This window comes from Coffea arabica, chromosome 4e, assembly GCF_036785885.1.
Source record: "Coffea arabica cultivar ET-39 chromosome 4e, Coffea Arabica ET-39 HiFi, whole genome shotgun sequence".
In the NCBI taxonomy this organism is placed as follows: Eukaryota; Viridiplantae; Streptophyta; class Magnoliopsida; order Gentianales; family Rubiaceae; genus Coffea; species Coffea arabica.
In genome coordinates this window covers 6,443,569-6,457,444 of record NC_092317.1, presented here as the reverse complement: position 1 = coordinate 6,457,444, position 13,876 = coordinate 6,443,569, and the positions used below count along the sequence as shown (strand labels likewise).

The window sequence follows — 13,876 nt, the reverse complement described above, 5'->3', positions numbered from 1 at the left end:
CCCATAAGCACGTTCACAGAGAGAAGAGGGGGAAAATTTTTGAGTAAAATTTTGGTATCATTACGGCATCAAACTTGACTGATGTATTCAATTCCTATTACACCAACGACAAGATGGAGATAAAAAACAAAAAAATTGCCAAGAGCTCTCCTAAATGTGAAATGAGAACTGAGAACTTGCTAAATCTTCTTATCACAAACTAACCATAATAGTGAAAGATTGATAAGAACTAACTTTCATTACCCACATGCCAAAATATAACAAGATAGATAAAGCACCTGTATAATTAAACCAACATTTTTCTAGTTCCCATTTCTTCACTTAGAGAACTTTGCGATCAACTTATCAACATGAATGATGATATCATCGATTCGTGGCCGTACTGTAGGTTGTGGCTGAAGCATCCATGTCACGAATTGGTGAAGGGCTTCAGGATACGGAGGATTAGGCCCAGCTGGCCACTTTATTTGTGCATTTACAATAGCCAACTGTAAACTCCCACCAGATTCTCCAAGTGCATACTCAAATGGAGATACGCCATACCTGGAGAAGCAGCCAAGAATGAAGAAATTTAATGACCATCATGGGAAAAGGTCTCCAAATATCTCATCCATGTAATCCATACTAGTAATAGGTTAATGACTTTATTTGTTGACAATGAGTTTGACATCGACGCCTACTCACTGACAGATACAAGTTCGACGTTATCATTTTTTAGCTGTTTACAAGCATAAAAGTGACGATAACATGCAACAATATCTATGTTTAGAGTTAAAAATGAAACACCAGATACAACAATAAATGTAATTTGATTTATCAATCAAAGCCCCTTTCATCACAATTAATTGCGAGGTGGCTAGGCAGAAAAAGCAAGTGGCAACATAGAAAACTTTGCAAAAATTAAAAGCATTCAACTTCAAGGAAAAAGAAAGGCATCAAGTATGATCACTGGATGTGAAGGAGACTGTTTTATATACCCAAGAATCTGCTCCATCAGCATTAGAAACTATTTCAATTGAACAAGAATTCTATTTCATAAATTGTATATTAATCACAATCCAAAAGAAAAATAGTTAGAAGCCTCACATTATTGCATATAAAGTGCATCCCAGTGACCAGATATCAGTTCTTTCATCTATATCTGCATGGCTGGGACAATCCCACAATTCAGGAGCACGGTAAGGGGCTGAACAGTGCTCAGATGCCCATTCCTGCACAACCAACAACAGAAACTAACTAAAATAAGTAGGAGATACAACAAACTTTGCTGAAAACTGCACATTTGAATAGATCATAAACACAGGCAATGTCAAAGTACTAGCATCAGTTGGGAAAGTTTGCTTGAGTAACAAATATAGAGTGATTCAATGAACAATATATGATTATAAACAAAGAAAAATATTCCAAGGACCTGTAATTGAAGGGCCTCGGAACGAGATCGAATCTGCTTCCTGGCAGGACGAGCACTTCCAAAATCCATCAGGATTGCAAGAGGTGCTTGCCCTTTTCTATGTGTCAGAAGTACATTGCCAGCTTTAACATCATTATGTGCATATGGAGGTTCAAAATTGTGCATATGCTTCAATCCTGCACAAAGCTGCAGAACAACTATCTTTTCAGAAAAGCATTTATTGCAGATAAATTCAGTCTTAGTAAAAGCACTGACTTCTCAATTCAGGTGCTAGAATGAAAAATAAATATATCCAAAACAAAATTGATCTTCCTACATCCTTTAATCCTTTTCAAGTTTTGGAAAGACCAAGACATACTAAACCGAATAATGAACCCAGGTATGCAAGACTATGTTATTACTAAAGAAACATTTTTTCAGAAAATTTCAGTGCAGTACATGCTAATGGACAACAAACTAATGAACAAGATATGCAATCTTTTGCACATTTTTCATTTTCACTCACCTGATGGAAGATTTGAAGAACATCTGAGGTAGAGAAGAACTCCTTCTTAGCCTTCATAGTCTTGGAGTTGTCCATCAAAGTCCCATCCAAATGGACTGGAAACAACAAATAAGCTTCATGCTTCCAAGACTGATCTTGTGTGGGGGCCTACCATACAGAATTTAGTGTCAAAAATATACGAGTCAGTGAAAATAAAAACATCTAGTGTATCAAATAAAAATCTGCAAAGACTGGTGGTGAATGGGCAGAATGGTGTAGTATATCTAACAATGCAGCAATTAAGGTATAAAATTCATTGAAAGGAAAGGAACAAATAAAGGGAAAATAAGAACAAAACCATAGAAGGCTTAATCGCATATGAAAATGAATGAAAATCATGAGATAAACACTCTGCACCTGTTATTCATGGCTTGTCACTAATATACTGCTTATTCCATGAAAATTACTACCACACAATTTAAACTCTCTCTCAAACTGCCAGTAGTGAGCACAGCTTCCTTCATTCAATTGAGGGTGATGCTATGCACATATACAACGCCAGAAGATTTATGACGAAAAGACTTAGAGACAATATCTTGACCGCCTTGACTTTGAACATCTATTCATAAACCAATGCTATGAATGACTTTAAAAATTGTTTTCCTTAAAGGGAACACCTCATCCTACTTCGGGGACAAATAATCTTACTTCACAAGGAATTAACATCAATAAAAGTTAGACATGGAGATAACAACCAAGTTTTACAAGATCTTACCTTGATTGCAATGATAGCATGATCAAGGAGAGGAAGCAGATTGGGATGGCTGAACAGGGATGAAACTCGGATCTCCTCTCTCACCAACTCCAGCTGTTCAGTATTCTGAATGAGAACTTTCTTCATTGCATAAGTTCCATCCTCTACACATAAAAAGTTAACATGACAGAGTAACAATTAGAATGGTTTCTATAGCTATATTTCTTTCTTTTCATACAGGGCCAGCCCTAAATTGCTAATAGCTCAGATCAGAAACATAAAAATGCCAAGGCTAGAGTACACAAGTATCAATTTCCCATCATAACCAAACTCCATAGAAATAGTAGAACAACCATGTTATTGAATTAAAAAAAAAATTGTGGAGCTATTGAATTCAAAAATTATGAGAAGGATCAAGCATTCTTACTGGAATCTAATTAGTATTGAAAGTATATAGAGATTGATGAATCTGATTTTTGATAGAGTTATCTTTTCCATTGGAAAGTGAGAACAGATGCTCAGTTATAATTGATGATGGTATACTACAACATCTACTCGCATAGTGCAATAACAAATTGTAAACTAAGAAAAAGGGAGAGAAAATACTCTTCTTCATCTCTTTGGACTACACAATATACAAATATATACACACAAGTGTAACCTAATTTAGATCCTAAAATCATGCTAATCTAAATCAATCTACTACCTAATTAATATATGATACTATAATCATATGATACTATAATCAAATCTTTCCTAATATTTACAACAACAAATATTTCCATAATATCAGATCACATATCTTCAACACTCCCCCTCAAGATGGAGCATAGATGTTAATCATGTCCATCTTGCCACAAATGTAATCAATTCTCGGACCATTTAGAGGCTTAGTGAAAATATCAGCTAACTGTTCTCCAGTTCTCACATGACTGGTTGAGATCAAGTTTTGCTGGATTTTTTTCACCAACAAAGTGGCAATCAATTTCGATATGCTTTGTTCTCTCCACTTGAAAAATAGTTTTGCATCTTCCCTTAGCCAAACCTTCTTTTCTTCCCCATCAACGGGTGGGTCATCAGTGAGATGATCATCTCTATCGATGCTGCGCAGATATATCCGAATAGTTTTACTCCAATCCAAAAAAATTTTCCACTCAATTTGTGTTCAGTAATTTTTGATGTTGTAGGAATAACATCAAAAATTACTGTTTTCATCTCTCTATTACTACCTTTCATATCTGCCATTATAATTCATACAAGAAAGACCTAAAAGTGACTCAATAGGGTCACGTCAAAAGACAAACTGATAACAGAGCCTGAAACTCTGATACCATGTAAACTAATAAAAAGGGAGAGAAAATACTCTTCTTCATCTCTTTGGACTATACAATATACAAATATATATACACAAGTGTAACCTAATTTAGATCCTAAAATCATGCTAATCTAAATCAATCTACTACCTAATTAATATATGATACTATAATCATATGATACCTAATTAATATATGATACTATAATCAAATCTTTCCTAATATTTACAATAGCAAATATTTCCATAATATCAGATCACATATCTTCAACACAAATGATAGAGAAAACCAGCTAAACAAATCAATCCACCAGGAAATTCAGAACTGAATCCATGCCAACTGCACAGGTACCTTATAACTATCAACTCAAGAACCTGAGAATGAAAACTAGACACAACTACTACATGTCCAATGCCGCCAGTAAAAATGTGAGCTTTTTTTATTAGCTCAGACGTCATCAATTAAATAAAGAAATAGAAAAGGTCGCAGGATCAGACAAGTCAATGGAATATACCATTCCATCACCAAGTAACCAGATAAACAGCAACCATCAGATCAAAGATTCAAAATTGATAAAAGGAGAGCAAATTATCCAGCAATCTCTGCGCTGAGTAACCAAGGACATTGAACTTGATGAGAGGTGCCATGCTTGAATTCCCCACCACAGTTGTATCAAAATATTCAATCAAAATCATTTCTTTTTCTAAATTCTCTCACTTGTAAGACCGTCATACCACAGCCAAAAGGGTAAAATCCAAAATTCAAACCAAACCGATCAAAGAATCCCATTTTGCACCAATGGAAGCATAAACCAATTTTCAGATCAAACGCAAGAAACTAAAAAGGAAACTTAAAAACAAAAAATGACCCACATGGGGAAAAAATATAAAGATCCCAACTTTAAAATCAGTCTCAAAAAATTCAACCAAAATCAAGTGGAAGAAATCACTTAATACCAGATAAATGAGAAGAATTCTTGAACTTTTTGGAGAGGCCAGCATTGGAGGAGGGGTCAGAAGAAGGGATTTCTTTGACAAGATATACATAAGCAAAGCCACCTTCACCTAGCTGCCTGATGACCCTGAACCGGTTTTCATTGATCCAAACATCTCCCCCACCATTAACGGCGTCGTAGAGGGCATTCAGACCAGAAAAAGAGCATCCCATCTCTCTCTCTCTCTCTGTTTCCCGCTTCCCCTTGTACGAGGGAATTGCAGAGGCTCCTCCTCCTCCTCTCCTCAGATCTCTAATTAATTCTGGTTGCTTAATGGGAGGCACTAGTTTTTCTCTCTCTCAAATCTCAATGCAGTCTTATGAGCTTGTAATAAGTCAGAGGTTAAGGTAACATTTTTAATGACTACTTCAGTACTTTGTCCTTTTTATTTTTACCTTTTTTTTTTCTTTTGCTGATACTAAATATTTTTAGTAGTTTGTTTAGTTTTCTCTTTTTTCTTTTTTTTCATTTTGTGGGGTTGGGGATATTACTTTCTTTTTTTTTTCAACTTACTTTTTTTTTCTAATGTTTTTGTTTTTTTTTTTATTATGAGGTTAGGTTCCAAGTAATTTTAGGCCAGTAGTTTAAGAACGTGGCAGGAGAAAATTGATTGGTAACTAGTACAAGAAAACTTTCCGGTGGTACAGGGGGAGATTTGTGAAAACAACATTAGACCTCCAAAGGAAAATTTCTAATGACAAATGAGCCTTTTTTTTTTTTGGGGGGTTAGGAAAGCAACTTCATCAATGGCCATCTAGATTTTCAAGGCATTTAAGGGCAAGTTTTGGCTAATTTTACTCGAGTTAAACTCAAGTCTCAACTAATCCGACTACTTTTCTTTAGTCCCCAACCTTCATAGGAAAAAGAAATAGAACAAGCAAAAATAGAAATCCAGCGGTTGAACATTAAATGCTGGAAAACATCATGCTGTTGTTCCCTCTGGTGTCTACTACTCCTTGCATGGCTTCCTGCTGTTTTCTTCTTCCTTCACTGGCTTTCATGCCTTGTTTAATGCAGTCTCCGAATGCTAATTGAACTTACAAACACTGGTCGCTGAGAATTAGTAGTTAAAGGCTTGAACTTTGAGCTAAAAAAAGTTTGAGAATTTGTTTTTGAAGGCTTGGCATATAATTAGGTTCAAAATCCATCCCTCACTCAATTTTGTTCCTAGCTGAAAATTTTGGTTAACATAGTTTTGTCGGCAGATGTCGGTGTAGCCATTTTTGACGCATGAAGTACCGTCCCATGCTGTTACACTTAAATAGTAACAATAAGGAAAAGAAAAGGGAAACTTGCTGGCTTATGTTTTAGCAAAATTTTTTCTTTGTTTGAAACGTAGAACTGTCTGGTGGGATGATTTCCTTTCATCAAAGCTGTGATCCATGATTTGAATGAATGAAAACTATGTTTTACCCTAAAAAAAAAAAAAGGGAAAGACAAGGAACGATCAAAATCATCTGTCCAATTGCAAGATTTTGTCACAATGTTGGAACTGTAAGCACATGGGACTTCAAGAACTCGGTTCGTTTTGCTGAAATGAATTAGTTTAGCCTCCTAACAAACATGAAAGTGTAGCAGAATTTATCCTGCGAAAGCAGTCATGCCCTTTATCCTAAGACTTGCAAAGATCTTTCGAGCATGAAGTAAACATTGTCCAATGAAGTTTGGAAAAACAGGTCACAGAATTCATTCTCCTTTGGTACATGGAAAACAACCAACAATTGGTGCTTTTAAGTAGCTCCATCGAGCATAAGCATAAACAACCTGGAACTTGCATTTCTTGCAGCTTAATGGTCCGAACTGTCTGAACTGTGCTTCAGTTTCACGGATTGCTTAGGGGCAAGCTGGCTGCTGTTGGGTAATGCAGTGTATATTTCCACCTCCCAACACAATTTCTCTTGCACCTTCAATTCTTACAACCTGAATTAGTGGTCAAGGCTCAATGTTTGAAGCACGGACAATAGTTGAATTCGATTGGAAACATAGAAATGCATAGTAAAACTCAGGTAACAACCAGTATGGATGGACAGTCTAACCAACCTTGTAATCTGGAAAAGCCGAAGACAGGACCCGAACAGCTTGATCATCCCATTTTTTGTCCCCAAACTGAGGGGTGATAATCGCTCCATTGGCGATGTAGAAATTCACATAAGAAGCAGCAAGTCTCGTACCAGGCAGTCTAGGCTTAGCGTCATCATCCTGTAATCCATATAGTTGGCCAATAGGCAAAAGGGTCATGTGAAAAGAATAAAATATAGGTGTTAACTTCAGTTTCACCAAGTAAATTCTGAATCTGGTTCCTCGTTAAGCTACTGTAACTATCAGCAACATGGAACTGGTTTGAATTTCCTTCCCGCATGATACATTATAAGTTAATTGAAGCCAACAAAAATGAAATTAAGATGTTAACATACTCCAAGAAAATAATCCCCCTAACATTTCTATAGTCTTCAATTGAATAATTATGAGCTGTTCTAAAATAAACAAGGATTACTATACCACACATACTTGGACCACACCAGCTGCCTCCTTGTTGGTCATATAGAGAGGCCCAGGCACATGAAGCTTGATAACTTGTAATTTTCTGCCGCTAGCATCAGTAGTACTGGTAAGAATGGAGAGGGCTTCGACAGATCGCTCATGTTGAGGATCTGATTCACAATCTGTCCAAGACAATAAAACTACACCAGGCTTCACAAAGCAGCACATGTTGTCTATGTGACCATTGGTGTCCTCATCTCCTGCATCAAACAAAAATCTTCAACCCAGCCCAGCAACACGATTTTCATTATTTTAGTCAATGAATTTGATTCCGGTTCAAATTTCTGCAAGTCAGTTACTCAAAATTGGTAATTGTATCATAATTTTGGACTTTAGTCTGTCTTATGAGTTATGATAAGTAGTAGTAATAATAATAATAGTAAATGAATCGGGAAAATCTATTCAATTATAAGATCCAAATTCTGTGCCACCAATATTGCGTTTCTCTCCAATGATACTTGTAATCAAGAAAAGTAGATCAGCCCATTGTTATTACTCATAATCAAGAAAAGGGTACTGGGTGAATGTGTTGAAAAACTATTAACCACCACTTATAGTCCATACTTCATTAATCGTCCGAGACTTGACTTAAATGAAAACAAAGTCACACACCAACGGCATTAAATCTTTGAAACTTCAGCAATAACATAAGAGTAAATCTTTCCTACACTGACGGTGTATACACTATCATCGTTAGATTCATGACATGTGTGCAAAAGTTGAATTTCAAATTCAAATTATGCATAGTTGTCAATCATCCAACTCTGATAGTGTATACACTGTCAGTGTAGGAAAGATTAATCCATAACCCCATAATACCAGGCTCTTTTTCTGGTACCCAAACCACTGTTTCCTGAGAATTACAGTGCTTCATAAAACAGTTTTCTTCTGCTTTCTTACTAAGAATGGGTTGTCACAAGTATTAATAAGCTACCCTTGAGTTCAGGTTTCAAATCTATGCTAGCTGAAACAAAACCAAATCTGCTACAGGGGAACACTTCAGCATCCTCCAGACCCAAAGAGAACCTTGATGGGTATCAAAATTAGAAAGAAAACATAATTGTTGTGACACAAAAAAAATCCAAATTTCAGGATAAAGAATTTGTTATTAAGTAGTGATAATATCTGTGGTTCACCTCCCTAATTGTCTGCAATTATGTATATGAACATGAATCAGACATTATAAAACAATATGGATCAACATAATGAATCAAAGCCATAGTTCCCCATAGACAACACCGTTCAATTATGGAGCAGACAGAAGGAAGATAATGTTGGATGCATGCTAAACAAACCATATAATCCACGAGGCAGCCAGATAATCTTTGTCACTCCAAGATATGATTTCAATACATCCTCTATCTGCTCCTTAGTTAGTTGAGGATTCCTGTTTTTGTTCAAAAGGCACTCTTCTGTTGTTAGGCAAGTTCCTGAAAAATCAAGTGAACACTAAATGATTTATCATGTGATTTTGGAAGTTTAACAACATACATTCAACTGAAACAATTGAGGGTACATTCCTAATTAATTGAACTCCAATCCAAAATAAAGTCCTAGATTCGATGGAAGGCCATCGTGTTCAAATTGACTTGGAGCAGACAGATGAAGTGAATGACCCTCCTTTTTGTGTAGCTAAATGGTGTTCTGAGATTGCAATAAGTCGCAAGAAAACATTCGACACTCATATCTATGCAGTAATACAACAGTTTACCTATATTTATCAAAAACTAACCCAACTTTTAAATGATTGAATCTGTCAAAAAATTTCTCCAATATGATATGGTGGCTCATCATATCCAACAGCCAAGGCTTCAAAGACAAAGTGAATTGCTGATGTCTCCATTTCAATGGTACTGTTTGGTAGACAGGCAACAATTCTCTTAAATGGCAGGATCTCTTGACGCAAACTATACTTGTTTATTTTTCACACTTGAAGGACTCTGGAGACGTTTCTTGACAAATAGTAGTCAAACAGATCCATGCTGATGGATAAAAGCCAAAAATTGCAGGCCAATTAGACGAATGAAGGAGAAATGGAGTTATACATGCTATGGACATTACAACCTTATTCAAATCGAAATAAAGACTTTCCGAAATGAGTATTTCCGCAAAATCATACAAAAAGCTATATCTTACCCTCTCCATCTACATGAATGCTTCCTCCTTCAAGAATTATAGATTGAGGAAACCTGGGAAGCCTGTTGATTTCCAAAATCTTTCGATTGGAAAATAAAAAACCAAATGAATAGACAAATATGCATGCATTCAGCAAAGAAACACTGTATTGACCAGAGAAGCCACATCAAAGGAACTTCACCAACCTTCCTTGCTACAAGAAGGTCAAGGCTCCAATCTTTGTAACATCCATCATCAACACCTAGTAATAACAACACAACCATGTTAAAGAACTCCATTAGCCAACAGCAATAAAACTATTATACATTTAAGACACAGAAATATATGTTATAGCAAAGACATATGATAGGACCAGAGATAATTAAAGATCAAGACGTTTATAAATTATGTATAGCATGAACTTCAATTAAAGAAGGACATGCAAAGCACGATCTCTTAAAAACTCAGTCAGGCAAATCCCTGGATATGAAGAAATTTTGTGTAAAACAGAGAGTTTCACCATATGGTAAAACCTATTGTCGGAAGCCCAAAAGGTTGATAATCTCTAAGCAGGAACACCGAATTTGATCAGAAAAAAGTAAGACAACTTAGAAAACCTGTTATGCAGGTAATCCTTATGTATCAATACAAATATTGATAACTGCTTTACAACACTAATTACTTCATCAGCCTAGGTAGACCAAATGAAAGTGCCAGCCATCTTACCACCCCAGCTGTTGAAATTCCAGTCAATCCCTGCAATTTTGTGCTGTTTTATTGAACTTGAATCTCTCTTTCTCACTACAAACTTCACAAATGAAAGTCAAGGTCAATGGCAGCCTACAAACATCGTATACCAAAAACAAGACCAATCAACTCTAAAGGGGTAAAGAAGAAGCTCACAGTTGGACCAGTATCACGAAACCAAGAATCATTCATACTCATCTCGACAACCCTGATGTTTTCTGGCATCTGACTGCGTGCATTTGCCCACTATAAAGAAAAATAGCTTATATTAAGGGCAAATTGCAACAAAAACTATCGAATTCATAAGTTACATCTCCTAAAAAGATTTACCAACCTGGCCAGCAGCAGCACAGACAGTAACAGGTTCAAATTTCGAGATTGCACATGCCACTCTTGCAAATACACGCTGAGCATGCACCGCATTGTCTCGCCAGTTATCTGGACGCTCCTGCATGTCACCGATGAAGCTTAAGAATTCTTGCAAAGGAGGCATAAAACATGGATTATCTTTGATAAAAGCATTAAGGTACAAAGAGAAAGGATAATGATCTAAAATTTAATATGCGAAATAAAAAATACAGCGAAATCACCACAATTATAAAATGAAATCCAACAGCATATTTAATTTATTTTGGTGAACAAATTTAGATAGCCCTATTAAGCTTTCATAAAGTTTGAAACTGTATCTACTGGAGAAGTGTAGAGCCCCATGGCAAAGTTAACTACTATCTTGCAGCATGTGAATCCCATGTCGATTTTCATTTACCATCTGAAAATCTAAATTTTCCTAAGCTTTTAAACCACTAAATCTCCACCTGACAGGAATCTAGATGCAATTTTGTCCAACCCCACCGTTGGACGTAGTATAGCTGTGAAGGGATGCGAGTCCAACCCCACCTGACAGGAATCCAGATTCAATAAAAATGTTTCCTCCAACCCCAAGAACTAGAACTTCAACACGCATCCAACTCATTATTTAAATCAGAAATTTTGGGATAGTATCTTTCTTCTGCAAACAACACCCGAAACCGACAATCCAACAATCATCCAGCTCATCCAGTCAGAACCACATCAAGATATCCAAATTGAACTACTAGGCATCAAAAACCACAGTTAGTAGTAAAAGTTACGAAGACCCTTTATCAGATAATTCATCCAGATGCGACAACCGCGGAACCATAAAATATAAAGGACAAAGTTCGAAACTTTGCTATAAATAATAATAAAAAAAAGACTCGAATGTCGGCAGCTTAGTAAAGACGGGAGAGAAATAGTTACATACTGGCCAACCCATCCAGCACTCGGAGTGAGTTTCCCACTCTGCAGGCATGTAAAATCCATGTTGAGAGGGTGTTTCCTTCAAATCCATCTGATTCTTGAATCTGCTTTTCAATTTAAAGCAGACTACAATTTGTTGAGAGCTTGATTATTTTCTTTTTTGAGGAAAAATTAATGAAATAGTGGTGGATGAATTTTAATGGTTGGCTAGTGATGTCAACGGATGACTCAACGTACAAGCTCACGAGATACTACTATAACAGCTGTCATTTTATAAGACATTTAAGTATATACCTACCTCCCTTGAGCTTTGGCCAAACTACCAAACAAACCCCGAGGTTTAGTCAAATAACAAACAAACCCCTTTTACTTAACGTCTGTTAAACATCATCCTGTACGGAAGCAAGGTAAGGACTAAATGCCCAACCGGTATCAACTAGAATAATATGCCCTTTTTTTTTTTTTGAATCCCATGGGGAAAGAATTTGACCATATCCGTTTCTTACTTCTAACGAAAACCATTTAATTCTTTTTACTTTATTTTAATGCTCTTCCTCGCTAGCATTTTAAGGTTGTGTTTGGATTACATTTTTCGTCATTTTTCATGGAAAAATTACTGTAGCGATTTGATATATGTGAGGGAAAAAGGTGATAGAAAAATGTGATCACGAAAAACGACAATATTTTCCGACGGAACAAGCAATCCAAGCAAGGCCTAAAGTATCAGCCATGGATGGGAGGAGCAGTGCCCTGCCACAGCCGCCACCTCCACCTCCGGCTATCACCACAAATGGCGAAATCTTGCCAAAGTTATAGGATCAGTTCAGTTTTTAAAGTAGGTCATGATTTGAACCTCAAATTTGGCAAAAATTAATTGAAAAGTTGCCACATAAGAGTGAATCAAATCAGTTGTGGCTCTTCTTCTTCTTCTTCTTCTTCACTCCTACCCAAATCCATCAGAATTTACAAACTTCACGGGAAAATAGTGCCCACCCCAAAAAAAAAAAACAAGCCGGCATTTAAATTAGAAGGAGACGTCAATGATTCTCTAATCAAGAGCCAAATACCCAAAGCCTCAAAACTCACTTCATTTTGAAAACCCATTTTCCTTTCAGACCATAATTCCTAAACTAGAATTGTTATAGGGCATATAACATTAAAAAAAAAAATGACCCTAGACTAGAATTTGGACCTTGATCCGAAGAAAGATCGCCATCCTGAACAATCACTGTTGCCGGAGTCACGGGGAAAGTGAGGGTTGATCTTTTCTCCCCATCTGTTTTCCAAGGAACCTCCAACCACAAACCCAGCGGCAGACAGTCTCCAAATGCCTAGATGCTTTGTTTGATTCACCTGATCACTAGTATCAGCAGGTAATTCATGCAAGCCGAAGCCATGAGAGGATACATTTGAGTACAATATGCGTTCAAAGGCCATTTTGTAGGCAGGATTAGGAAGACGGAGTTTTGTATTGGCAAATTTTTTCATGAGATTTATTTTCTTCTAGATTTTGTTCAATCTTTTTTTTAGGCTGCGAGAAAAAGGTCAAACATCTCTCATGATTTCACAGACCAGGCCATCCTATATTCTGTACCCCAGTAGAATTTAATTGGAGGCTTTGATGATACTCTGCTCTCTTAGATCGTGTCAGATTTGAACCTCTGTGCCGCCCACTTGCTGTATAGTGAAGAGTCTTTAAAGAGAGAATTTTGAGTTAAAGATTGATTTGTTATTGGCTGTCTTTCTGTGCAATTTCTCATACATTGGTTAGGGCTGAGTTTCTTTTTTGTTTTTTAAATTTGTTTATACCCTAAAGTCTTTGAAAATTATGGTGAAAGCCTCATTGATGGATGTTTGATGGGTCAATACGGTTTGACTAGGCCACTCTTTTGAGTCCACACACCCTTTAATTTTCCAGCTTTAATCTCAAAAAAAAAAAAAAAAACTCACCTTATCAAGAGTATATTCAAGGTATTTCCTTATTGGTTTCTATGAGTCCTTGAAGTTTTTAAAATGATTTTGTCCTGCATTGATAAATCGGAATTGCTTCCTTGCATCTTGACATTATGGAGTTTCAACCTTCCTAGCAAAGCATAGATTCCAAGATAATTGCTAAACTCACCTAGTGTTGGGAGAATGATAGGTTCAAGAAATGTTGAGATAAGTTAATGTGATTCAATCATTTATAAAGACAAAAGTTAGTCAAATAGATGAATTGACGGCCTTGTCCCTCCAAAAT

General features: G+C 36.4%; 2 protein-coding genes across 6 annotated transcripts; both read right to left on the bottom strand.

The window, feature by feature from the left end:
• Positions 1-36: 36 nt before the first annotated feature.
• LOC113742573 (uncharacterized) lies at positions 37-5,272 on the bottom strand. The gene is made up of 6 exons (XM_027270436.2): positions 4,919-5,272; positions 2,671-2,813; positions 1,917-2,063; positions 1,412-1,597; positions 1,087-1,211; positions 37-543 (listed from the first exon to the last, which is right to left on the bottom strand). The coding sequence occupies exons 1-6, from the start codon at positions 5,127-5,129 to the stop codon at positions 318-320; spliced, it is 1,038 nt and encodes a 345-aa protein (XP_027126237.1). The 5' UTR covers positions 5,130-5,272; the 3' UTR covers positions 37-317.
• A 1,193-nt stretch (positions 5,273-6,465) lies between these two features.
• Positions 6,466-13,309, bottom strand: LOC113742359 (agmatine deiminase). Of its 5 annotated transcripts, none has more exons than XM_072047402.1 (11): positions 11,642-11,871; positions 11,175-11,449; positions 10,694-10,807; positions 10,516-10,605; positions 10,339-10,420; positions 9,819-9,874; positions 9,634-9,712; positions 8,793-8,927; positions 7,456-7,697; positions 6,997-7,155; positions 6,466-6,876 (listed from the first exon to the last, which is right to left on the bottom strand). In XM_072047402.1, the coding sequence occupies exons 4-11, from the start codon at positions 10,582-10,584 to the stop codon at positions 6,790-6,792; spliced, it is 909 nt and encodes a 302-aa protein (XP_071903503.1). In that variant the 5' UTR covers positions 10,585-10,605; positions 10,694-10,807; positions 11,175-11,449; positions 11,642-11,871; the 3' UTR covers positions 6,466-6,789. The 5 variants fall into 5 exon arrangements, with proteins under 5 accessions (XP_071903503.1, XP_071903505.1, XP_071903502.1 ...); XM_072047404.1 differs by having other exon boundaries at positions 11,257-11,449; XM_072047401.1 differs by lacking the exons at positions 11,175-11,449; positions 11,642-11,871 and adding an exon at positions 12,830-13,309.
• Positions 13,310-13,876: the final 567 nt, after the last annotated feature.